This window comes from Mesoplodon mirus (assembly GCF_964341445.2).
Source record: "Mesoplodon mirus genome assembly, chromosome: 18".
Lineage (NCBI taxonomy): Eukaryota > Metazoa > Chordata > Mammalia > Artiodactyla > Ziphiidae > Mesoplodon > Mesoplodon mirus.
Genome location: NC_138994.1, coordinates 47,871,992 through 47,899,448, shown reverse-complemented (window position 1 = coordinate 47,899,448; position 27,457 = coordinate 47,871,992). Strand labels below are relative to the sequence as shown.

The 27,457-nt window shown below is 37.6% G+C and overlaps 1 protein-coding gene across 2 annotated transcripts in view; it reads right to left on the bottom strand.

Annotated features, from left to right (window-relative positions):
• RABEP1 (rabaptin, RAB GTPase binding effector protein 1) overlaps positions 1-27,457 on the bottom strand; it is a 107,521-nt gene that overhangs the window by 52,932 nt on the left and 27,132 nt on the right. Inside the window, exon 2 of one of the 2 annotated variants that reach the window (XM_082604074.1) lies at positions 17,145-17,273. The exons of the other annotated variant lie outside the window; for it this stretch is intronic. Coding sequence (XP_082460200.1) covers positions 17,145-17,273 — 129 coding nt within the window. The remainder of the gene's footprint in view (positions 1-17,144; positions 17,274-27,457) is intronic. 2 annotated transcript variants of the gene reach the window in all.

Here is a 27,457-nt window from a genome sequence, read left to right as displayed (position 1 = left end):
GGACGCACAGGCTCCGTGGCCATGGCTCACAGGCCCAGCCGCTCCGCGGCATGTGGGATCTTCCCGGACCGGGGCACGAACCTGTGTCCCCTGCATCAGCAAGCAGACTCTCAACCACTGCGCCACCAGGGAAGCCCTGCTCATTGTTTTAACGTATTCACAGACTGGTGCAACCATCACCACAATCAACTTTGGAACATTTTAATCACCCCAGAAAGAAATCCAATACTTTTTATCACCCCCCAACCCTCTAACCCGGCAGTCTTAGGCAACCACTAATCTACTTTCTATCCCTATCACCTATTCTGGACATTTCATATAAATAGAATCATACATACTTTGTGACTGGCTTTTGTCACTTACCATATAGTTCTTTCAAGGTTCACCTATGTTGTACTATCAGTATTTCATTCCTTTTTATGGAGGAATAACAAAAACAATTTGTTTATTCATGTATCAGTTGACGGATATTTGGTTGTTCGTCACTTTTTCACTACTATGAATAATGCTGCTATGAAAATTCACATAGAAGTTTATTTATGGACATGTTTTCTTTTCTCTTGTATATACTTAGAAGTGGAACTGCTGGGTCAAATGGTAACTCTATGATTAACCATTTGAGGAACTGAAAGGCTGTTTTACAAACTTACTAGACCATTTAACATTCCTGTCAGCAATGTATGAGGGTTTTGATTTTCCACATCTTTGCCAACTCTTGTTATTAATTGACTTTTGGATATAGCCATCCTAATGGGTGTGAAGTGGCATCTCATTGTAATTTTGTGCTTCCCTGGTAGATAATGACATTGAGCATCTTAACATGTGCTTACTGACCATTTATGTATCTTCTCTGGATAAATGTCTATTCGGAACTGTTCACCATTTTTAATTGGGCTGTCTTTTTATTATTGAATTGTAAGAGCTCTTTATATAAGCTAGATAAAAGTCCCTTATCTGATAAAATATTTGCAAACTTTTCTCCCATTTGGTGGATCGTCTTTTCACTTTTTGGATAGTGTATTTGGGAGCACAAAATTTTTAATTTTTCACAAAGTCCAACTTATCTAATTTTTATTGTTTGTTTCTGCTTGTAGTGTCATATCTAAGAAATCACTGCTGAATCCAAAGTCACAAAGATTTACCCCTACATTTTCTCCTAAGAGTTTTATAGCTTACTTTTTAAACCACTTTTGTAGATGCCAGGGATCCAATGTCATTCTATAGCATGTAGACATCCAGATGTCTCAATACACTTCACTGAAAAGATGATTCCTGCCCTGCTAAATCGTTTTGGCATCTTGCAGGAAATCAATTTTTCATATATATTTCTGGATTCACAATTCTATTCCACTGAATTACTCCTATCCTTATACCAGAACCACACACTATCTTGATTACTGTTGCTTTGCAGTAAGTTTTGTGATTCCTCCAACTTTGTTTTCCAAGAATATTTGGCTGTTCTGGATCCCTAGCATTTTCACACAAATTTTCGGGTCAAATTGTCAATTTCTACAAAGAAAGCAACTGAGATACTGAAAGACACTGCATTAAATCTGTATATCAGGGGAGTATTGCTAATGCTAAATCTTTTGATGTATGAACATGGGGTGTCTTTCCAGTTATTTAGACCTCTAAGTTTTTTTTCACCAGTGTTTTCGAACTTTCCAGAGTAGAAGTGTACAATAAGTACACTTATTTTGTTAAATTTCTTTATTATTCTTTTTTTTTTTTGGCCACACCACGCAGCACGTGGGATCTTCCCGGACCAGGGATTGAACCTGTGCCCCCTGCAGTGGTGCAGTAGAAGCATGGACACTTAACCACTGGACTGCCAAGGAAGTCCTATTATTCATTTTTGATGCTATTGTAACTGAAATTGTTTCCTTAATTTCATTTTCAGATTACTCATTGCAAGTGTATGGAAATACAACTTGTTTTTGTATATTCATCTTGTATCCTGCAACCCTGAATTCATATATTACTACAAATGTTTTTTTAGTGGATTCCCTATGATTTTCTATATAAAAGAGGTTATCTAAGAATAGAAATAGTTTTACTTCTCCCTTCCAATCTGGATTCCTTTTTATTCCCCCACCCACCCCGTTTCCTTTTGGCCTAATTGCTCTGGATGAATAGAAGTGGTGAAAGTGGACATCACTGTCGTGTTCCAATCTTACGGAGAAAGCATTCAGTCTTTAACCATTAAGTGTGATAACGTTAGCTTCAGGCTTTTTGTAGATGCCCTTTATCAGGTTGAAGTTTCCTTCTGTTCTTAGTTTGGTTAGTGTTTTTATCATAAAAGGGTGTTGAATTTTGTCAAATGCCTTTTCTGTGTCTTTAGAGAAGATCATTAAGTTTTTGTTTTTCATCCTATTAATGTGGTGCGTTACATTAACTGATTTTTCAGGTGTTGAACCAACCCTGCATTGTGAGGATAAATCCAATTTAGTCATGGTATATCATTCTTCTTACGTGTTGCTGAATTTCTTACTAGTATTTTGCTGAGGATTTTTGCATCTATATTCATAAGGAATATTGGTCTGTAATTTTTTGGTTTTGTTTTTTGCTTGTGATGTCCATGTTGTTTTGATATAGGGTAATAATACTAGCTTCATAAAATGAGTATGGAAGTGCATCCTCCTGTCTACTTTTTAGGAGAGTTTGAGAAGAATTAGTGTTAATTCTCTAAACATATGGTAAAATTCACTACTTAAGCCATCTGAACCTAAGCTTTTCTTTTCATATTTTGTGGGTAGTTTTTTAATTACAAATTCAATCTCTTTATTTGCTATGGGTCTAATTCAGATTTTCTACTTCTTTAGTCAGTTTTGGTGTTTGTATCTTTCTAGGAATTTGTCCACTTCCTCATTCACAGTATTCCCTTACACTTCTTTTTAATTTCTGTAAGGTCAGTAGTAATGGCCCTGTATTCACTTCTTGGTCAATCTAGCTAAAGATTTGTCAATCTGTTGGTCTTTCCAAAGAAAGCACTATCAGTTTCATTGATTTTCATCACTGATTTTTTACTTTAATCTTATTAATTCCTTCCTTCTACTTGCTGTAGGTTTCATTAACACCTTTTCCAGTGTCTTAAGGTGAAAGATTAGTGATTTGAAATATTTCATTTTTAATACAGGCATTTATAGTTACATATGTCTACGGGCTGATGTAGCTGCATCTCACAAGGATTGGAATGGTATGTCTACAATTCCATTTATCTCAAAGCATTTTCTAATTTTCTTTGTGATTTCTCTTCCAGCTATTGACTACTCAGGAATGTATTACCTAATTTCCACATATTTGTGAGTTTCCCAAATTTCATTCCATTGTGGTCAGAGAACAAACATTGTATTATCAATCCTTTTATACTCAAATCTTCTACTTCCTTGTTGTTCTTCTCCGTGGAATACTGAAAAATACAACTCTTATTGTCAAACTGTGTATTTCTCCCTTCATTTCTGTCAGCTTGCTTCCTGTATTGTGGGACTCTGTAGTTAGATGTGTATGTAACTATTTTGTCTTCCTGATGGATCAGTTCTTTTGTCACTATAAAATGTCATTCTTTACTACCATTTTTTGGTTTAAAATCTATTTTGCCTGATATTAGTATGGCCTTTCCAGCTTTCTTATTGTTGCTGTAGGCAAAATACATTTTTTTCAGCCTTTCACTTTCACTCTATTTGTACCTTTGAATCTAAAATGTATCAACTAGGGCTTCCCTGGTGGCGCAGTGGTTGAGAGTCCGCTTGCCGATTCAGGACACACGGGTTCATGCCCCGGTCCAGGAAGATCCCACATGCCGCAGAGCGGCTGGGCCTGTGAGCCATAGCCATTGAGCCTGCGTGTCCGGAGCCTGTGCTCCACAATGTGAGAGGCCACAACAGTGAGAGCCCCGCGTACCGCAAAAATAAATAAATAAATAAATAAAATGTATCAACTAGACAGCATATAGTTGGATCTTGTTTTATTAACCACTCTGAAACTCTCTGCCTTTTGTTTGGATTCTTTAATCCATTCACATTTAATACTATTAATATCACAATATTGTTGGATTTAAGTTTGCAACTTTTGTTTACTGTATTTTATGTCCTTTTGCTCCTGTTCTTCTTTCACTGCTTTCTTTTGACTTAAATGAATAATTTCTAATGTAACATATTAATTCCTTTCAAAATTGTTTCATATTTTCTTGTGTTATTTCTTTAGTGGTTGCTCTAGGGCTTACCATCTACATCTATTTTTTTTAAATATTTATTTATTTATTTAGGCTGCGCCGGGTATTAGTTGCAGCACACAGGATCTTCACTGTGGCATGCAAGATCTTTTCTTTAGTTGCAGCATGCAGACCTCTAAGTGGTGGCATGAAAACTCTCAGCTGCAGCAGGCATGCGGGATCTAGTTCCCTAACCAGGGATCAAACCCGGGCCCCATGCATTGGAAGCACAGAGTCTTACTCACTGGACCACCAGGGAAGTCCTATTACCATATACATCTTAACAGAATCTACTTCAGATTTGTATAAACCTAATACCCATGAAACATAGAAATGTTACTCCTCTATAGCTCTCTTCCCTTTTTCCATGTCTATGCTATAATTGTTATATACACTGCCACCTATATATGTTACACATCCAATGATACACTTCTATACTTATTGCTTCATATATATAATTGTCTTTAAAAATCTGAGAAAAGAAAGGAGACCAAGTATATATTTATACCATCTGTTATATCACCCTTCTTATATACCATTTCTGGCTTTCTTCACTTGATCTTGTGGGTTGGGATTACTATCTGGTGTCATTTCCTTAGTCCAATATAGCTTTCCTCCCATCCAACTCCTTTGTGCTGATATTGGCAAATATACTAAATTTCCATATACTATGGGCTCAATAAAGCAAATATAAATATATGTGTATATGTATTTTATGTATGTGTGTGTGTGTGTGTATATATATATATATATATATATATATATACACACACACACACACATATGAAAAATACACAATTACCTTTACTGGGGACTCTGTTTTTCTCATGTGAATTCAAATTACTGTCTGTAATTACTTGCTTTCAACTGAAGAACTTCCTTTGGTATTTTTTATAAGGCAGTCTGTTAAGAAAAAAATTCTCTGTTTTTTGGGTTTTTTTTAATCTGAGAATATCTTTATTTCATCTTCATGTTAGAAAGATGCTTTTGCTATATATAGGCTTCTTGGTTAACAGTCCCCCCCCCTTGAGCATTTTAAATGTAATCCCACTGCCTTCTTGCTTCCACTGTTTCTGAGAAGTCAGCTGTTAATCTTATGATGTGTCTCTGTGTGGATCTCTTTGCACATCTCTATCCTACTTGGAGTTCAATGAGCTTCTTAGATGTGCAGTTTACTGCTTTTCATCAAATTTGGAAGTTTTTCATCCATTTCCTCTTCAATTATTTTTTCTTTTCCTCTCTTTTCTCTTTCTAGCACTCCCATTATGTGTTTACTGACATATTTAATGATGTCCCACATTTCTACGACGCTCTTCATTTTTCTCTTTTCTTTCTGTACTTCAGACTGGATAATCTTAACTGACCTATCTTTAAATTAATAAATTCTTTCTTCTGCCAGTTCAAATCTACTGTTGAGATCCTACAGTGAATTTTTCATTTCAGTTATTATAATTTTCAACCCCAGAAATTCCATTGGGTTCTTTGTTACAATTTCTCCTTACTGATATTCTCTATTTGATGAAACACTGTCACACTTTACTTCTTTAAGCATAGTTTTCTTCAGCTCTTTAAATGTACTTATGACTTCCTTGAAGTCTCTGTCTGTTAAATCTGACATCTGGTCACCCTCACACGCACTGCATGTTTTTTTTTTCCTTTGTATGGGCCACAGTTTCTCCTAATTTTTTTTGTTTGAAAACATTTTTGGTAATACACTGCAATAATTCTAGTACTGGTTCAGCCCCACTCCCTTACCAGCTTGTTACTGTTGTCTGCTGTTTGTGTGTTTGGTGGTTGACTGGATTTTAGTAAAGACTATTTCTTCTCTCCCACTTCCTCCAACTCCTGCAGTGTGAAACCTCTGATGTTGCTCCTCAGAAGGTACAGCTTTGGACATGTGCAGAGTCACTCTGGGATGACAACAGTTTTTGCAGGGCTCCCTTCTGAGTATCTCTTTCCCTGACCCACATCTATCTGTTAAACTCTATACTTACTTGCTGGTGCTCTTCTGAGTGATGTATCTGCTTTAGGAACAGGGCACTGAGTGGCGGGAGATGAAGTGGTAGCCTCTGATCTCCTTGGCTTGCTTCTCCCAGCATAGAACCTCCACCCAACAAACAAGTTAGAGCAAAGGCTATCAGGGCCCCAATATTCTTAGTATGCAGCACCCAAGTTAGAGCCTGCATCCTAAGGAGTAGGGGGCCAGAGGGAAGAAAAGAGCTCCAGATCTCTTGGCCACACTCAACTGATACTTATCCTCTACAACAAGGGGCTGGGGTGGGGGGAGTTCTATGGTCCTCAACTGTGAACTCAGGAGAGAGGGAGACCTGTGTTCCCAGCATCACACCAGGCTGTGTTTCCATCACACCAGGCTGGGAGGGAAGAAGGAGGAAGTGGTTCATGGATCAAATGTCCCAGACTCTGTTTTTACCAAGATTTAACAGATTTTCTTGGAAAAATGTTTCATTTGTTATATGCCTTAGGACTACTTCTAGAGACTTTAAATGGTTGTTCTTTAAAATAATTTTCCCAAGTTTTGCTGGGCAGTGCGTCTGTGAGCTCCTCATATTACCATTCTAGAAATGGACCTCTCAAACTTATCATTTATGCATAAATATTTCAGTATGTAACCCTAAAAGATAAAGACCATTTTTAAAAAGTACATGTAACACAAAATTTACCATCTTAATCATTTTTAAGTGTACAGTTCAGTGGTGTTAAGTTATTCACCTTGCTGTGCAACCAATCTCCAGAACTTGTCATCTTACAAAACTAAAACTATACCCACTAAACAGCAACTCCCTATTTCCCCCCTCCTCTAAGCCCTTGGCAACCACATTCTACTTTCTTTCTCTAAGTTTAATTTTTCTAGGCACCTCATATAAGTGGAATCATACTGTCTTTTTCTGACTGCCTTATTTCACTTTATAAGGACCATTTTCACACCTGAAAAAAATTAATACCTGAATATCATCAAACCAGTGTTGAAATTTCCACTTGTCTAATTTTTAAAAAACACTTCAGCTCTTTGAATCAGAATCCAAAAATGTCCATATACTACAGCTAGTTGATATATATCTTAAGTCTCTATTAATCTATAGGTTTCCCCCTCCATCTCTTTTCTCCTTGTACTTTATTTGTTGAGGAAACTAGCTTGTCTCGTAGAACTTCGCACAGTCTGGATTTGCTAACTGCATACCTATAATATAGATGAACTTGTTCTTTTTCTTTGCATTTCCTATAAATTGGCAGTTACCTATAGTGGGTCACCATCTTCTTGAGCCTGTTCTTCCTTGTAAATCTGAAGACAGTCTGGAAGATCCAATAAGGGAAAAAACTAGATTTTCACTGGAATTGCTCTGAACTTATAGATTGAAGTGAGAGTTAGCATCTTTACAACACTAGGTCTTTCCACATATGAACATGGTATCTCATTCCATTTATTCAGGCTTTCTTTTATGTCCTTTAACACTGTTTTGTAACTTTCCTCTATAAAAGTTTTGCACACCTTTGTTCAGACTTATTCCCAAGTAACTAAGGATTATGATTTTTTTTTCTTTTTGTCTTTTATTTACTTCAGGGTTGCTTTTTCTTCTTTTACTTCTCTAGTTGTTACTGATATAAAGAAACATTATTGATTCTTCTATATTGATCTTCATTCCAACAATGCTGATAACTCTCCTCAGTTCTAATAGTGTGGATTCTCTTGGTTCCTCTATGTTGTTAATCATATGGACTCCACAGAGACAAAATTATCATTAACTTCCCAAATTTTATAACTAATTTCTTTTTATTTTATTGCATTGGCTAGGAGGACCTACAGTACTAAAATGAATTAAAGTACTGACAATAGGCCTTCTTGTCTTGTTTTGTCATGAAGTATAATACATTCTATTAGTTTCTAATAGAAACAGAGAGGCCCCCTCAATTCCTCATTTGCCAGGAACTAGTATGAACTCATATTACTAAAGTGTATTAACTTTTATTGAATGTGCTTTCTGGTTTTTCTCATTTCACTTGTTAATGCAGTGAGTTACATCAATAGATGTTGCAATGTTAAACTATCCTTGTGCTCCTAGTATGTATGGTCACGGTATATACTATGTTTTAATACTCTGCTGAAATCAATTTTTTAAAAACAATTTTTTAACTGCACCGCGTGGCATGTGGGATCTTAGTTCCCTGACCAGGGATCGAACCCGCGCCCCCTGCATTGAAAGCACAGTGTCTTAACCACTGGGCCACCAGGGAAGTCCCTGAAGTCAATTTTATTTAGGATTTTAAAGTCTATGGTCATAAACAAGACTGGTTTATTGGTACACTAGTATTACTGCTTCCATTGTACTAATCCCACAAAATGAAGTGGATAGCTCTCTAGCTTTTTCTTGTTACTAACATAGTATATAAAAGACAGGAACAAATTTCCCTTGAAGATTTTTTAAAATTTGCCTATAAAACTTATGCCTGTGACATACTTTTGTGAGTAAGAATTCTGTTTATTGATTCCGTTTCTCTTATGGTTATGGTTTATTCAGTGTCTATTTAAGGTAATTCTGGTAACTCATATTTCCTAGAAAATTATTCATCTAAATTTATAATTTTTTTGGCATAGACATACATGCACAGTACTCTTATGTTTTCACATCTCTACTGTACCAGTAATTGTGTCTTTTTATTAGTTTTATTAGTTTTTTTAACCAAAAGATGTGTTATTTTTTAAGTTGATTTACAATATTGTGTTAGTCTCAGGTATACAGCAAAGTGATTCAGTTACATATTTTTTATATTATTTTCCATTATAGGTTATTATAAGATATTGAATACAGTTCCCTATTTTATATAGTAAATTCTTATTGTTTATCTATTTTATGTATAGTAGTTTGTTATCTGTTAATCTCATATGCCTAATATATCCCTCCCCATCTCCCTTCCCCCTTTGGTAACCTTAGTGTGTTTTCTATGTCTGTGAATCTGTTTCTGTTTTGTATGTTATTTGTTTGTATTATTCTTTAGATTCTACATAAGCGGTATCATATATTTGTCTTCCTCTAACCTACTTCACTTAGTATGATATTCTCTAGGTCCATCTATGTTGCTGCAAATGGCAACAGTTCATTCTTTTTTATGGCTGAATAGTATTCCATTGTGCGCACACACGCATGTGTGTGTCTCTCTATATATCACATCTTCTTAAACCAATCATCTGTTGATGGGCACTTGGGTTGTTTCCATGTCTTGGCTATTATAAATAGGGTTATCATATTAAGTGAAGTAAGTCAGATACAGAAAGACAAACACCATGTGGTATCTGTAACACTGTAAATCAACTATACTTCAATTAAATTTTTTTTTTAATTTTTAAAAATATAGTGCTGCTATGAACACTTGTATCTTTTCAAATTATAGCTTTCATCCAAAACATGTGCTTTTGATTTTATTGAGCTTAACTCTTAACTTTGCTTTCTACTTCATTGATTTCTATTATTATTTTATTTCTTCTATTTCCTTTGGGTTCACTCTTTTTTCTAGCTTCTGGAGTTGAACATTTATATCATTTAGTTTCAATTTCTCATGTCTTTTAATAAATTAGCTTTAATAAACGTTTTTAAAGTTATAAGCTTATTTTCAAAGTATTGTTTTAGCTGCATCCCACAAGTATATTCACTGTATTCTAAGTATTTTGCAATCTTCATTATGATTTCCTCTTGAACTCATGAGCAACAGGAATGCATTCTTGGTTTCCAAACTTTAAAAAACATTTACATTGTTGCTTAAAACCTTTCTAACTGCAATAGGTAACAAAACATGGTAAGTAGCTTGATTTTTAAAATACGTTGAGTATTCCTTTGAGATATACACAATATTTTAAGTGTTCCTTATGAATATAAAAGAATGTATATTTTCAGTTTCTTGGGTACATCATTCCTAGGAGATCAAACTTTTTAAAATTCCATTGCTCAAAGTTGTTATATCTACCTACTGCTTGATCTAGCAATTGATATAATGTTAAACATCTCATATGTGTGCAGTTATCAACTTCTTGTAACTCTATCACCTTTTGTTTCTTTATGACATGCCATGGCTATTTTGTTAGGTACAGACAAGTTCATGATTATTACATTCTCTTTGTAGATGGTTTCATTCATTGTGAAATACCCTTCTATATCCCTACAATGCTGTTTGCCATAAGTTCCAATTTTGTTATTATTGCCTCATTTGTTTTATTTTCTTCTTTTATTTATTTATTTTTTTTTTTGCGGTATGCGGGCCTCTCACTGTTGTGGCCTCTCCCGTTGCGGAGCACAGGCTCCGGACGCGCAGGCCCAGCGGCCATGGCTCACGGGCCCAGCCGCTCCACGGCATATGGGATCCTCCCAGACCGGGGCACGAACCCGTATCCCCTGCATCGGCAGGCAGACTCCCAACCACCGCGCCACCAGGGAGGCCCTATTTTCTTCTTTTAAAAAATTAAAATGAACTCAAGTTTTTTAGTTTTGTTTTTTATAGTCAGATTTATTAGTTTCTATGGTTGGTACTGTCTCTTATATCCTATATATTCCCTCTATGTTTACTTTTCTTGTAAATGTTATCTTTACTAGTTCTTTGGTGATTTATGTGGGAGATAAATGCTCTCAGTTTTTGTATGCCTGAAATATCTTATTTGCTCTCCCTCTTAAATAATTTAGCTGTACATAAAATTTTAGGTTGACAACTGCTTTTTCTCTGCACTCTGAAGATCTTATTTCATTGTCTCCAGGCATCTATTCTGCTTATGTGGTATCTCCTGTCAGCATAATTATTACTTCCCTCTGGTAGCTTTCAATATTTTCTTTTCATTCTTGAGGTTCCACAGTTTAAGATGTGTCAAAGTATGAATTTACTATTATTTACCCTACTTGGTACTCAGTATTTATGTTGAGGACTCACTTCTGTTTCTTAATGCTTGAAAAAATCTCAGTTATTATCTCCTCAAATATTCTCTACTACTCCCTCCATTATCTTCTCCTGGAATTCTTTTTGATGTGTGTTGGAGACTCAACTCATCCTCTGTGTCAATTGCTCTTTCATATTTCTCTGTCTCACTGGGAAGGAGAACTCCTCAATACCATTTTCTAATTTTTAAAATCTGTGTCTACCATTTAAACCATCTACTTACCTTATTTCAATTTACTTATTGTTTCCAAGATTTCTAATGGTTTTTAAGTTTTTAAATATACTCTAGTTTTATTTCCATATCTAAGTACCAACTTAAGGCATCTGAAACATAAGTATCTTCCTAAACCTAGCTTTTAACTATTGCTCTGGTTAGTTAGCGTCAGAGCTTTATATATGTAATAACCATGTACAAAATCCTTTTGAACACCACTAGAAAATTCCACTGTCTTCTGGTGACTAACATAAGCTCTATTTCTACTATTCTCCTTCAAATTGAGAACTCTATGGCCTTTTGTTTGCTCCCTCATGTAACAGGCTCTTACTCATTGCCCAAGATTGAGGATTTCCAAAACACTAACACTGTTGCAGTGCCAAACTTTGTACTGAAATTGGTTAAAGCAGAAAGCTAAATCAAAAACTTTTTTTTGAAAGTTAAAACCCTTTTTCAAGTTCAACAGAAAAGCAACAAAACTTTCAGAAATATTTATAACATTCCCAGTTGAAGACAGCTGGGAAAAGAATGGGTACTAAGGCAGGAACATACAGTAAGAAGAGTCAAGAGGTAATAATCCCTTTTATTAGCACTCCTCATTACTATTTGCACTTATATTTCAGCCACTCTCCAAATAAATGAAAGCACAGCTATTACAACGCCAAAGCAAAAGCTATTCTTACTGGGAAAAACACCAATGTTTGGACTTCTGGGGTTACTGTGACCTGGTTTGCTGAAAGATAAAGACTACTGAACACATCAAAACCATGGCTTACACTGTTATCACCTGTGACAATCATAGAAGACTAGATTTATACTTCATGCAATAATATAAGCTGCTGCTTTAGAGGACATCTTTCAATTTGTTTTTTATTATGATATAGGCAAACAGCCAAGCCATAAACTAAATCAACATTTACCAGGCTTCCCTGGTGGTGCAGTGGTTGAGAATCCGCCTGCCGATGCAGGGGACATGGGTTCGTGCCCCGGTCTGGGAAGATCCCACATGCCGCAGAGCGGCTGGGCCCGTGAGCCATGGCCGCTGGGCCTGCGCGTCCGGAGCCTGTGCTCTGCAACGGGAGAGGCCACAACAGTGAGAAGCCCGCATACCGCAAAAAAAAAAAAAAATTACCTTTTACACACTGCAATTTCTTTAGAAATGACACCAAAAACTCTTAAAAAGGATCACAGTATTCCCTTTGAAATTTTGTAATAAGTTACCTCACCTGTTCTTTATGGCCAGTTTAAGTTCATTGAGAACTTCAGATGGTAAAGATACAATAATACACATACAGATTACTAATTGGGTCTAGATGCAGTCAAAGCAATTTAACATACCAGGCATGTTTTTGAACAAACCCATATTACAAGCTGCTCAGAGATATAAAACTGCAATTGATAACGTATTTCAGAAATGAGAGGTTCTTAGTAATTTTCATTTCTTCAGAATTTTACAGAAAAGTCAATTTTATAATTTAAAAAAAGAAGATAAGGAACGGGGGGGACAGAGAAAAACAGAAAGCAAAATGAACAAACTTTGGACAAGATAAACTTGAATTTATTGGATAAGCAAAGACTGAAAGAAAAAAGTAGAGAGGATGAACAAGCATCAGAATTACTGGTTGTGAGAAGTGAAGAGAAAAGAGAATGCCACTAGCTAGTATCACAGTGAGTTTGAATTGATCATCAGAGGAATACTGCCACGACCTCATACATACACTCTAAAATGTATTAAACTCACCCTGACAAGAACATACCATTGCACAGAGTTTAAAGTATTATTTCATCAATTCAAGGTTAAAACAAAATTTAAAAGGGAGATGTTAACAAATTCACATGAACATACTGAAGAACTGGACAGAACTCATTTCTCAGGACAACAACATATATTCAAATAACAATGGTAGTGTGCAAAATGTATTATCTACCCCAGTAGACTATACTTTTTTTTTTTTTCTTTTGCGGCACGCGGGCCTCTCACTGTTGTGGCCTCTCCCGTTGCGGAGCACAGGCTCTGGACGCGCCAAGGCTCATGGGCCCAGCCGCTCCGCGGCATGTGGGATCTTCCCGGACCGGGGCACGAACCGGTGTCCCCTGCATCGGCAAGCGGACTCTCAACCACTGCGCCACCAGGGAAGCCAACTATACTTTCTTGAAGATGAAAACCATGTTTCTTTCATCCCAACCTCCACAGTGCCTTGCAGACTGCCACAATGCCTAGACAGGAACACCAGCTTTCCCATCTCCTTGTCATCCTATGAAGGAACAAAATTAATAGGGAACAGCCAGCCCTCCTGCAACCCACGAGAAAACAGAATCCCATCCCACACTACAGTCAGTAAAGCTTTCCAAGCCACGGGCTGAATTCTGTGAGGCCTAGGAATCTTCCATCCTATTGAACAGTGGCTTTCAAACTGCTTTTACCACAATTCACAGCAAAAAATATATTTTATCACACAACTCTATACATACGTGTGTATATGTAACTGAAACAAAAAATTTTGTTCAATTATACTTACTTATTAACCTTACCAAGTAAATAATGTGCTGTTATTTTCCACTGCATTTCTTTTTAAAACTTGCTGGTCACAACGCACTCAATTTTGCTATCCATCAATGAGTTACAACATATAGTCTGAATAACACCACTCCAGGACAGTGATCTTCAAAGTGGGGTACATGTACCCGAGGGGGTACGTAAAGACTTTCCAAGGGATTCAGAGGCACATGTTGTTTTAAAGGAATCAAACTCTAGATCCTCAACTTCCATAAATAATCTTTCCTAAAACAGAGGGGTATTTATGTGTAAATTCTCTTTGCCCACCTTCCTTTTCTTAGCACCCTTCTCCCTACTTAACAAATGAAAGGCATTCATCCATCCTGAGTTTTACTATGATTCACTACCTTACTGTGTAAAAACTTCTCTGTGATATCAAACCAGAGGAACAATTTAAAATATCAACGTCAGTAAGAAAAAAGTGAATGACTGGGCTTCCCTGGTGCCTCAGTGGTTAAGAATCCACCTCCCAATGCAGGGGACACAGGTTCAAGCCCTGGTCCAGGAAGATCCCACATGCCGCGGAGCAACTAAGCCCGTGTGCCACAACTACTGAGCCTGAGCTCTAGAGGCCGCAAGCCACAACTACTGAGCCCACATGCCACAACTACTGAGGCCCACGCACCTAGAACCCGTGCTCCCCAACAAGAGAAGCCACCGCAATGAGAAGCCTGCACACCGCAATGAAGAGTAGCCCCCGCTCGCTGCAACTAGAGAAAGCCTGCGTGCAGCAACGAAGACCCAACACAGCCAGAAATAAATGAATAAATAAACTTATTTTTAAAAAGTGAATGACTAATAACTGGGTAACAAATCTCTTGGCAGGTCATGTGGAATGCAAAGTCTGCTTCAACAAAACTGAAAGAAGATCTGTTTGAGCTGTCAGCCTATAGAACAAAAATATTTTTGAAGCTAGAGCACTATGTGATTTAACACGTAATTCAGAAAGAGTTAAGAGAATAAGTCACTATTTAAAAAAAAAACACTTCTATTTCCGTCTACTTAGTTATGAGATCAAGGGCTTAACTTATAGCTTTTTTTTTTTTTTTTTGCCACACCGTGCGGCTTATGCGATCTCAGTTCCCTGACCAGGGACTGAACCTGGGCCATAGCTGTGAAAGCCCAGAATCCTAACCATTAGGCCACCAGGAAACTCCCAACTTATATCCATTAAAAAAAAAAACTGAAACATACCTTTTTTCTAGACATTAATAATATTCACCAGAGGTTAACGACTTACTTGGGAGGGAGAACCAGTATATCTCATAAGACCTGCATTTCCAATAATTTTTACAACTTAATAATTACTTTTGAGTGTGTACAATATTTATGTAATCAATTGTGTTCTTAATTGTAATGATATCTCAATACAAAAGAAATTTACATGCATATTTTTATTGCAGAGACGTCTGACCAATTTTTTTCAATGGCTTTCAAGCACAAAATATTACTTTAGGCCAGTGGTTCTCAAAGTGTGGCCCCTGAACCAACAATATCAGCATCACCTGGTAACTTTCTAGAAATGCAAATTCTAGGATCCCACAGACCTAGTGAATCAGAAACTCTGGGGTTGCAGCCCAGCAATCTTTGTTTTAACAAATCCTATAGGTAAAATTCTGATGCACACTCAGGTCTGTGTGCTAAAAAACACTTTTTAGAATAAAATTCTGAGGGAGATGTTAAAAAAAAAAAACACCTAACACAAGGAGGAGAAAAATGTAAAATTCCTGAAGAATTTATTCATGTTTGTTTGTTTGTTCTTGCGGTACACGGGCCTCTCATTGCTGTGGCCTCTCCCATTGTGGAGCACAGGCTCTGGACGCACAGGCTCAGCGGCCATGGCTCACAAGCCCAGCCACTCCGCGGCATGTGGGATCTTCCCAGACCAGGGCACAAACCCGTGTTGCCTGCATCAGCAGGCGGACTCTCAACCACTGCGCCACCAGGGAAGCCCTATTCATGTATTTTTTATTAAATGGATGGTGTTGGATATTAAATCACTATGACAGATTCCACTGGATATGTTTTAAAGCATGAAGTTTTAATTTAAATTGTCAGTATTAACAATACGATAGAATTTACATCCTTCGAAATTTTTACTTTTAAAATTTAAAAATTTTTAAGGTGTGAGGGATGTTTATAATCATTTTACGAGTATATAAACTTAAAAGTTGAAGGATCACTGGTCGAGAGTAGTGGTTCTCAAACTGTGGCCCTTGGACTGGCCATACTGCAATCGCCTACAAGTTTATTAGAAATGCAAATTCTCAGGCTCCAGCCCAACATACCGTGTTCCAACAAGTTCTCCAGGTGATTTTCATCCACTTTAAAGTTTGAGAGCTGCTGGTCTATACTAGAGCAGTGGTTCCCAAAATTTGGTGTGCATCTGAATTACCTGGTGAGCTTCTTAAAACACTGACTGCTAGACCCTAATCCCAGAGTGTCTGGCTCAATAAGTCTGGGGTAGGATCCAAAATTTTGCATTTCTAACAAGTTTCCCAGGAGATAATAACGTTGATGCTGCTATTCCACAATCACACTTTGAGAATCACTCACTGGTCTAGAGGGCTGTGGAAATCATATCTATACTTTCCTATGTCAATACCCAAAATGTAAACCCTTTCCCTCATCCTTCAGAGTAGATCTCCCTCGTGATATGTTCTCATACGTTTGCCTTATACACTTTGCTTTTTTTTAAACAACTCACTATTACTTAATCTGTTTTCCTCAGTAGAGTTCAACTTCTATGAGTAAAAGAGCCACATGAATCTTGCCTCTTCTGTATACCCAGCACCTAGGCACAATGCCCACCTCATAGTAGGTATTAAACATATTAACTGATAATTAACATTTGTTGAATAAATTACATGAAATGTCAGTTTTACTATAACACGGCTAAGGCTATTATTAGAATGCCAACAGTCCTGATTTGCCCGGGGCTATCTCCCAAGTGCTAAGGGGACTGAAAGTCCTGTGTCCCAGGACTATCTAGCCTACCATCTTAAATATCATCAAGGGCAAAAGACAAAGGAATATCTGAATAATGCATTATTCAACTTGTTTTTCAATTTCATTATTAACCCTAGCCTCTAAATAGGTTTCTATTATACTATGCAAGTAGAAATAAAATCAAGATTTATTCAATGATAAAATTAACATTGTACTACCAAGAAACTTGACATTTTAAGGCAGTTTTAGTATGGGGGTTAGGGGAAGACTTATAAACTTACCCTCTTTAGCCAAATACAACTCTTTAAATTTTGCTCTCTTTTGATTAAATTCTTGCTCAAGCTGCTGCTTTGCACGTAAAAATTCTGCATTAATTTTTTCCAATTCTGCTACCCGTTGCTGAAGAGAAACTGGAAAGAAAAATACTAGTTAACAAGTAATAACTTTTATCCATAAATTAAGTTACAAGAATAAATTAGTATTGCGGCTACACATTTCTATAATGAAACAAGTGGTCAACCTTCTTCCAAAGATCTAATATATTCTAGGAAATTCTAATTTTTCAAAAATGACACTTCTCCTAGACTTAATACACACATTGTGAATGAGTCATGTAAAGTGAAACAGCACGTATATGGAGAATCACATAAGGCAAATTTCCCAAAAGAAAGCTTCTAAGTTCCTTTGTATAACTGACAGAATGTCAATCCACTTACAGAATTGTTGAATATTGGATTATTTGGGCTATTTACCCCACAAATGAACCCACTACCAATCTTGCTAGCTTCTGTCTCTCTCAAGTGTTATGAGCAAAATCTAAAGGGCACCCTGATTAGGACAGCCATACCAGCCTGAACTACTCTCCCAATTTCAAGATGATTCATTACCATTATACTGAAATCAAAATCAAGAAACCTTTCATATAGAAAGGATACAGAATCATACATTCTGTATGAATTCTCAATGACTGGGAGATTATCTGGTTTTTAGATTAATTTGATTGTGGTATGGCAGGGATTGGGACACGTTTTTACTTTAGGGGCTCTATAATTTGGCCACAGCTAATTATATAAACACCTATTCTGACCAAACCCAGAGGGTCTTTTGGTTCAAGCAAGGAGAGGGAAATTCAGGAGTCCAAACCCCTGACCTCCTCCTTTTCCCCAACAGCAACCTAGCCACAAAGCTATGACCCTAATCGCTCCAGGGGATACTTATCAGTACTAACACCTCTGCCTGATTACCTAGGTCAGCAGAGGTCTCAGTTCCCTACAACGAGCCACCCCCAGATAATGATGATTTACTAAAATTTTAACCATGATCTGAGATTATCTCTGAAGGTCTTCCCCCCACAACCTATTACTCAATTTAATTGAGATTATAATTTTATAACACACAGAAAAAACACTGGAAAAATGCACTAATGATTTGTCTATGAGAAATAGAATTAGGGCTCATTAATTTCTTCCATGTGCTTTTCAAAGTTCTCTACAACTCCTTTGATAATAAACAATTAACTAAAACCACTATTTGCTCATTCCCATGACATCTTCAGACTAGCTTCACTACAGATCTAACAGCATCGATGCAATCCATGGCAAAAGAAGGAAATGACAGCTGCTTTGAGTTCCATGTCATTAAAGGTAAGGAGTCATGCTGAGGAGCAAACATCTAGGATCTTTAGGTCAAAGCAAAGAATGACATCTGGTCATCTGAACCTGTGCTAACCTTCGGAGAAAGACAAGGATGGAGAATCCACTGGAAGGAGGAAACGTGCAGTTATTTCATATTTACCATTTGAAATCATAAAGGAAATGGGTTCTCTGTGCTATTTACTTGTCTTGGTATTTTTATTGTCCAATTCCAATTGTTAAATAAATTAGGCAAATTTTCCACTTAACATTTTAAAGTTACTGGTACCTACTGATTAATACATGGGGTAAGGGAGGGCACTGGAAAATAAAGAAAGAAGAAAAAGCAGGATCCCTCTGTTCTTACTTTTCCCTAACAACTACACTCCCACCCACTACTACCTTCTACTAAAACACACTCACATACACACACACACACACACAAAATGTCCATACCTTTCAACATTATATTTATATTTAGGAGCGAAGGCTAATGAATCAATGAAAACTAAAATGCAGGGCTTCCCTGGTGGCGCAGTGGTTGAGAGTCTGCCTGCTGATGCAGGGGACACAGGTTCGTGCCCCGGTCCGGGAAGATCCCACATGCCGCGGAGCGGCTGGGCCCGTGAGCCATGGCTGCTGAGCCTGCGCGTCCGGAGCCTGTGCTCCGCAACGGGAGAGGCCACAACAGTGAGAGACCCGCGTACCGCAAAAAAAAAAAAAAAAAAAAAAACTAAAATGCAGCCTTTAAAATTACAGCCAAGAAAGGTTAAGTGCGTTTCCACTACTCCCAACGCCGTCCTGGCTCTGACCCACAGTTCAGGTGCCATCCACACCCACAGGTCTGGCTGCCTCTCTCACGATTCAGAACAAATTTCAATTCCAGGAGTCATGATCCCATTGAGGATACACCAAGTAACTCCCTTATTTGTTTTCTTAATAAAAAAATTTAAAATCCCCCCCCCAGATTTTTTTTAAATCCACCTCAAGTACTTCTAACATACTGCAATTCTACAACACAAAGGCCAAAACAACTGCTTTTTACAAGAATGCCTCTACTGCTATATGTAGAAAAATCAATTCACCTTGCGTAAGACAGTAAGAAAGTTTACAAACAGGCATATCGTACATCATAATGCATGAGCAACCAACCACAAATCAAACTGAAAACAGATCTCATCACACAAAATACTTGATTATTTTTCTAACATGGTGACGAGCAGTTCACAATAACTAGCTAATAGTTCATGTAAAAACCACTTAGCCTGGCATATAGAAAAATAAGGATGTTAGCTGTAAACTAGTGAGATTTACTGATATTAAATGAATAAGGAGAGACTTCCGTGGTGGTCCAGAGGTTAAGACTCCACACTCCCAATGCAGGGGGCCGGGATTCGATCCCTGGTCAGGGAACTAGATCTCATGTGCCACAGCTAAAGATACCGTGTGCCACAACTAAGACCTGGCACAGCCAAATAAATAAATAAATAATTTTTTTTAAATGAATAAGGGAAAACAGCAGAGTGATCAACTGGCTTTGACAAAAGACCAGAAGTCACTTCCAGCCTCATGATTCTGACTCAGTTCCATGCTTAGACTTCCAGCCCATATCCTTCCCTACTACCATGTATCAAAACGGACAAATTGTTAACACCAACTTCAACAATATTAAGCCTGCTGTAACTCACAGCTAAGAGCTATTAGTATATCAGCCTTTGTTAAACATTCCACACATTCTGTATATTGCTACCTTCGTTTGAGTAATAAAAAAAGGGGGGACACTATGTTATGCAATGGCTTCTTTTAATGCTTGACATCCAAAGGGAAAAACTGTTACATCATTTATTCAAAATGTCTGCATTAGTGGTATAGGGGTGAGCATAGGTGCCTTCCAAAATGTCTGAATTAAGCAACAATACAGAAAGAAAAGAATAATATGGCAAATAAATGAAGGAAATATTCAATAATTCTTAGGTCTATCGCCTTCCCTAATTTTGATATGAATGGGAGAATACGTAATAACTTAAAAATATCTTTAAGCCTCAAGCTGTGTCCTACTATTACATTCTTCTAAGAGTGTACTAAATTTGATGAGACATTATCAATGGGAAAAGAAAAAAATACAGTCTAGATCAAATATTACTACAATCAGAATCTTTTTGTTTAAAAATGTTCAAGATCCAAGAAAACACCTATTTCAAGGAAAAAAGAAAAAAAGCCTAACTCCAGTGGAACAAAGGAATCTGAACAGTTCCTGAAACTCAGAAGTCTTAATCTGTGTATCACTGGCTTTTAAAATGAAACTGTTAAGTATGGTAGGTACGTACACCCATCCGATGGAATAATATCAAGTCGGAAAAATTACATTAAAAAATTAAGACACAAAATTAGATATAACATAATATGATCTTTGGAAAATATATGTATTAAAAAAAGACTAGCAAGAATATGCCAAATTATATTCAGAGTGGTTGCCTTTCTGAATCAAAGCATAATCAAAAGGATAAATTAGGGACTTCCCTGGTGGTGCAGTGGTTAAGAATCTACCTGCCAATGCAGGGGACACGGGTTCCATCCCTGCTCCAGGAAGATCCCACATGCCACAGAGCAACTTAAGCCCATGCGCCACAACTCTAGAACCCGTGAGCCACAACTACTGAAGCCCACGTGCCTAGAGCCTGTGCCTCTCAATGAGAAAAGCCACTGCAATGAGAAGCCTGTGCACTGCAACAAAGAGTAGCCCCCGTTCGCCGCAACTAGAGAAAAAGCCCACAAGCAGCAACAAAGACTCAACGCAGCCAAAAATAAATATTTTTTTAAAGGGATAAATTACATTGATTGGGTTTAAATTAAAAGATAATAAGGTGCTTCATCATTTTTTTTAGTTTTACTGATAATTTTATCTTATTGCTCCATCTCAATCTCTCTGCTCATAAAAAGTGCACATAACTTACTTCAGTGGTCTTAACACACTAAATAGTCATTTTTTAAAACTACACTTATATTTTCCCAGGGCAATTTGCTAAAACAGATAAATTTTCTAAAAAATAATCTCTTCTGTTTCAGAAGTGGAAAGTAGTTTCCAGCTAGGAAACTACTTTCTCCTGTACTCTGAAAACTAATCATGTCCAGCCTCTTTGAGGAATTACTAAAAATGATTATAATTTGCAGTAAATCTACCCACTGAACTGTGCTTTGTTTAGAGAATATTAAGTAAATCCACAATTATTTAGCATGCCTCAAGAAGGAAGGGGAAAAGAGAAAGTAAAGTAAAGCAGTCCACAAGCTGGTAACTGGGTTAACATTACCAATCACCTTACAATATTAGAGGAAACAGATATGGCACTTGGGAATCACTTTTTCCATAATACTAATGATAATCATAAATTCTTTAGTGTAATACAAAGTTGTCATTTCACTTCATATAATCCTCCAAACTCTGACTTTAGCAACTTTAAGAAACTGCATCCTTTTACCTTGTCCATTTACTCAGATGAACCATTCTGAAACAAAAAAACATCTGGTGATGAAGTTTACACAGAACGTCTTCTTAGCCTTCCTTATGTGAACCAAAGTGAAAATCCTTATTTTCTTTATTCTTTTTTGCAACTCTCTTAAATAATTATGTGTCATAATATTTCAGATAAAAGATAATAATACTTTTTAAATGATGGGTTTCAAATAAGAAAGTCAATTATTTCTCATGTAAAGATTAGGTGTTGGGGGCTTCCCTGGTGGCGCAGTGGTTGAGAGTCCGCCTGCCGATTCAGGGGACACGGGTTCATGCCCCGGTCTGGGAAGATCCCACGTGCCGCGGAGCGGCTGGGCCCGTGAGCCATGGCTGCTGAGCCTGCGCGTCCGGAGCCTGTGCTTCGCAACGGGAGAGGCCACAACAATGAGAGGCCCACGTACCGCAAAAAAAAAAAAAAAAAAAAAAAAGATTAGGTGTTGGGCTTCCCTGGTGGCACAGTGGTTGTGGGTCCACCTGCCGATGCAGGGGACACTGGTTCGTGCCCTGGTCCGGGAGGATCCCACATGCCGCTGAGCGGCTGGGCCCGTGAGCCATGGCCGCTGAGCCTGCGCGTCCGGAGCCTGTGCTCCGCAACGGGAGAGGCCACAACAGTGAGAGGCCCGCGTACTGCAAAAAAAAAAAAAAAAAGATTAGGTGTTTATGTAAACGATTTGAAAATGTTGTTATAAATCCAGGAAAAATATTAAATGAAAGAACAAACTGGCACCAAATTTTAATTCAGGTGGAAAATGAGATAATGAAAAACTAATTAAGAAGAGTCTTCAAAAGGGCAAAAGCAGAATTAAGGATGGAAAAGACTGATTTGGGGGAGGGGTAGCAGGGGTGGCAAGGATAAAGGTGGGAAGAATCAAAAGACACAAGAATATTTTCTAACTTTCAGCCTCCCTAGAGATGTTAATGTTCAAAATTAACTAATAACCTCTAGGCATTTGCAATGTGGAATTTTCTGGGTCTAATTTTTAGTTTACATTATTGAGTGGGAATAATTAGGATCATAGTGTTGCAAGGATTTTAGAGATTATTCTAGTCCAGTGTATCTCAAACTAAATGTCAATCCATTAGTGAGTTGTTACATCAATTTAGTGATTAGCAATCTGCCTTTTATTTATTTATTTTTTATTTATTTATTTTATTTTATTTATTTTTTTGGCTGCATTGGGTCTTCGCTGCTACGCGCAGGCTTTCTCTAGTTGCGGCGAGCGGGGGCTACTCTTCGTTGCAGTGCGCAGGCTTCTCATTGCTGTGGCTTCTCGTTGCAAAGCATGGGCTCTAGGGGCCCGGGCTTCAGTAGTTGTGGCATGCGGGCTCAGTAGTTGTGGCACACAGGCTTCGCTGCTCCGCAGCATGTGGGATCTTCCTGGGCCAGGGCTCGAACCCGTGTCCCATGCATTGGCAGGCGGCTTCTTAACCACTGTGCCACCAGGGAAGCCCCAGCAGTCTGCCTTTTAAAGTTAATAAAATATAATAGGAAATATCAGCAACACATTTAATATGGGTATGTGTTATTTCATAACTGGGTTGCAATGGAAAAAGTGTTTCTTACTGTGGAGAGAGGTTAAAATAGTTTGAAAACCACCAATTCCTAACTCATGTAGGAATCCATTTCTACAACAACACAGATTTGTGATCACATGGCTTACACATGAACATAAATCTAATACCTCAGTTCACTGCCTCATGGAGTAGCCAATTCCACCATTAAGAGATTTTATTTATTTATTTATTTTTTCGGTATGTGGGCCTCTCACTGTTGTGGCCTCTCCTGTTGCGGAGCACAGGCTCCGGACGCGCAGGCTCAACGGCCATGGCTCACGGGCCCAGCCGCTCCGCGGCATGTGGGATCTTCCCAGACCGGGGCATGAACCCGTGTCCCCTGCATCGGCAGGCGGACTCTCAACCACTGCGCCACCAGGGAAGCCCCATTAAGAGATTTTAGATTATCCTTCCCCCTTCACTTGGACAACTGGTCATCTGTTAGAAATATCTGTTTTTAGTAACGGGACCCTAAATCATCTTCCTGAGAGATCTTAGTTCTAGCCTACAGAATTAGCAAGGAAAATTTCTAATATCTAACATCTATACTTGCCCTCTCCTTTCTTCTCCAGATGAAACATCTTCTAACCCTTTAATAACGTCTAAATTCTTCATTATCTCAGTTGCTCTCTCTGCACACTACAGTTAGTCAAAATTCTACATAAAATAGGACACACTGATCCTAACACAATACCAGCTTAGTAGAAACATTATATCTGGGGGCTATACTCTTAATAATGTACTGTAAATTTACCCTAGCTTTTTCTGGCCATGACCTCACATTGCCATTGTTAGCCCATAAGATTAATGTTAATCTAACACTGTCCTTAAATCCTTTTCACTTAAACTTAAGCCAAGGCTTCCTCCAACCTATACTAGTGTGGTTCAGCCATACTGCAGTTTTGTTTGAAAACAGTTTTAAGTTAAAGCTAGAGACAGAGCCCTTTGGTGCATCACCCGAGATCACAGGAGAGGTTGATATTGATGTATTAGATTGCTCTATTAGTTATAAATTCATTCCAACCATCCTCAGTATCAAATCACATTTCATCTTATCCATGATTTCATACCAGTATAGTCAAATGCCTTATTAAAATTCAAAAATAAGCCATCTACAATTTCAGAGTCAGAGAGGCTTGTGCTTCAACCCAAACCCAAGCACTTTCATTATATGAACTGGGGAAAACAGTTTAACCTTTCCAAGATTTCATTAAAATAAAGATGATACCCATTTTGCAGAGTATCACATGCAATAAGGATTAAATATACCATCATATAAAAGCAACTCACATATAACAGGCACTCAAATGATAGTTACTATTAACTTCAGAATTTAAACAATTTCAGGTTGATAACTGTCCTTAAAAAAATGGAGGGCTTCCCTGGTGGCGCAGTGGTTGAGAGTCCGCCTGCCGATGCAGGGGACGCGGGTTCGTGCCCCAGTCCAGGAGGATCCCACATGCTGCGGAGCGGCTAGGCCCATGAGCCATGGCCGCTGAGCCTGCGCGTCCGGAGCCTGTGCTCCGCAACGGGAAAGGCCACAACAGTGAGAGGCCCGCGTACCGCAACAACAACAACACAAAAAAACGGAGATGTACATTAGGTTCAACTTGTTCTAGAGATTCTTCCTAGTGATAACTACAAAATCATTTTATTTTCTAAAGTGTTCATAAATCATTTACTTAATCAGTTCCTTTTTAAGTGTTCCAGAAATTGTATTTAACCAAAATTATCAATTAAGACAAGCAGATAAACAAAGTTTTGAAAAAAGTCAAAAACAGAGAAAAGAAGCAACTGTGAACAAAAGAATGGGGATTTCAGGGAAATGTTCAGTAGATAAACAATGCAGTATAAACTATATTCCAGGCTCTATTCCTATATTTTTAAAGGCTATAAAGCTATATTCCACCATATACTCCCATATGGAATATATATTGACAATGTGAACCATGCAAAGTCTGAAACAAATAAAGATAACTTGAAAAATAAACTATACACACTACTATATATTAAATAACCAACAAAGACCTACTGTATAGCACAGTGAACTATACTCAATATTTTGTAATAACCTATAAAGGAAAAGAATCTGAAAAAGAATATATGCACACACACCCACATAACTGAATCACTGTGCTGTATACCTGAAACTAACACGACATTGTAAATCAACAGTACTTCAATTTTTTTTTTTTTTTTTTTTTTTTTTTTGCGGTACGTGGGCCTCCCATCGCTGCGGCCCCTCCCACCACGGAGCTCAGGCTCGGGACGCGCAGGCCCAGCAGCCATGGCTCACGGGCCCAGCCGCTCCGCGGCATGTGGGATCTTCCCAGACCAGGGCACGAACCCGTGTCGCCTGCATCGGCAGGTGGACTCCCAACCACTGCGCCACCAGGGAAGCCCAGTACTTCAATTTTTTTAAAAAAAGCTAACTATATGGTTGAAATAAACTATGGACATTTTTGAATACTGGTCAAGATATAAAATACAGTTCAACCACCATTACATTCATTTTACCAGATAATTTTAAAATCACCTTAATTTTTTATTACATTTAGCTCAATTACCATAACTGTCAAAAGCCTGTGTTCAACAGCTGATATAAATATGCATGGATAAAAATGGATAGTTACCTATTCAATTTGTACAAACTGGTATTATTCTACTTCTCAAGTATTTCAAATACCAAATGCCAAGCCAGATGAAAAAGCATGATTGTGTCATTTGCAGAGACATGGATGGACCTAGAGACTGTCATACACAGTGAAGTCAGTCAGAAAGAGAAAAACAAATATCGTATATTAACACATATATGTGGTATCTAGAAAAATGGTATAGATGATCTTATTTGCAAAGCAGAAATAGACACACAGAGGTAGAGAATAAACATATGCATACAAAGGGGAAGGGCGGGGGGTGTGGATGAATTGGGAGACTGGGATTCACATATATACACTACTGATACTATGTATAAAATAGATAACTAATGAGAACCTACTGTATAGCACAGGGAGTTCTACTCAATGCTCTGTGGTGACCTAAATGGGAAGGAAATCCAAAAAAGAGGGGGCATATGTATACGTATAGCCGATTCACTTTGCTGTACAGCAGACACTAATACAACATTGTAAAGCAACTATACTCTAATAAAAAATTTTTTTAAAACTGGAAAAAAAAAGAAAAAGTATGACTCTCACTGGACTGATAAGCAGGTATCATCAGTCTGCTTATATTATTATCAGATAATATTGGATATTTAAATATTTTAGAGCCCCACTTACAAGACAAAGAAAGCTATTCAAAACTTAAATATCTTAAGTTTAAAACTTAAAGAAGGCCTACTTAAGGAAACAGCCAAAAGAATTCAGTTTTCTGAATATCTGAATGCCTATTAACTCTACTGACATTCACAAGTAGCACTACGTCATGCCACTTCAGGACCTGGCTTGGAACTCTGAGAATTCACTATCAGTGAAGTTGCATTTAAACTTTACTTTGTGCTTGAATTAACCAAGTGTCAGTAAGGTTGCTGGTGAGAATGCAAAATAGTACAACCACTTTGGAAAACAGTTTGGCTGTTCCTTACAAACACACACCTACCATATGATACAGAAATCCTACAAATGAAAACATATTTCCACACAAAGATTTGCACACAAATGCTCGCAGCAGCTTTACTTATAATAGCCAAAAATTGGAAATAACCCAAATGCCCAGTATAAATGGACAATAGTGTATCCATACAATGGAATATTAGACAGCAGCAAAAAGGAACGCATTACTAATCACACAACATGGCTAAATCTCAATAACATCATGCTCAGTGAAAGAAGTCAGATACAAAAAGTATGATTCCACTTATATGAAATTCTAGAAAAGGCAAAACTATAATGACAGA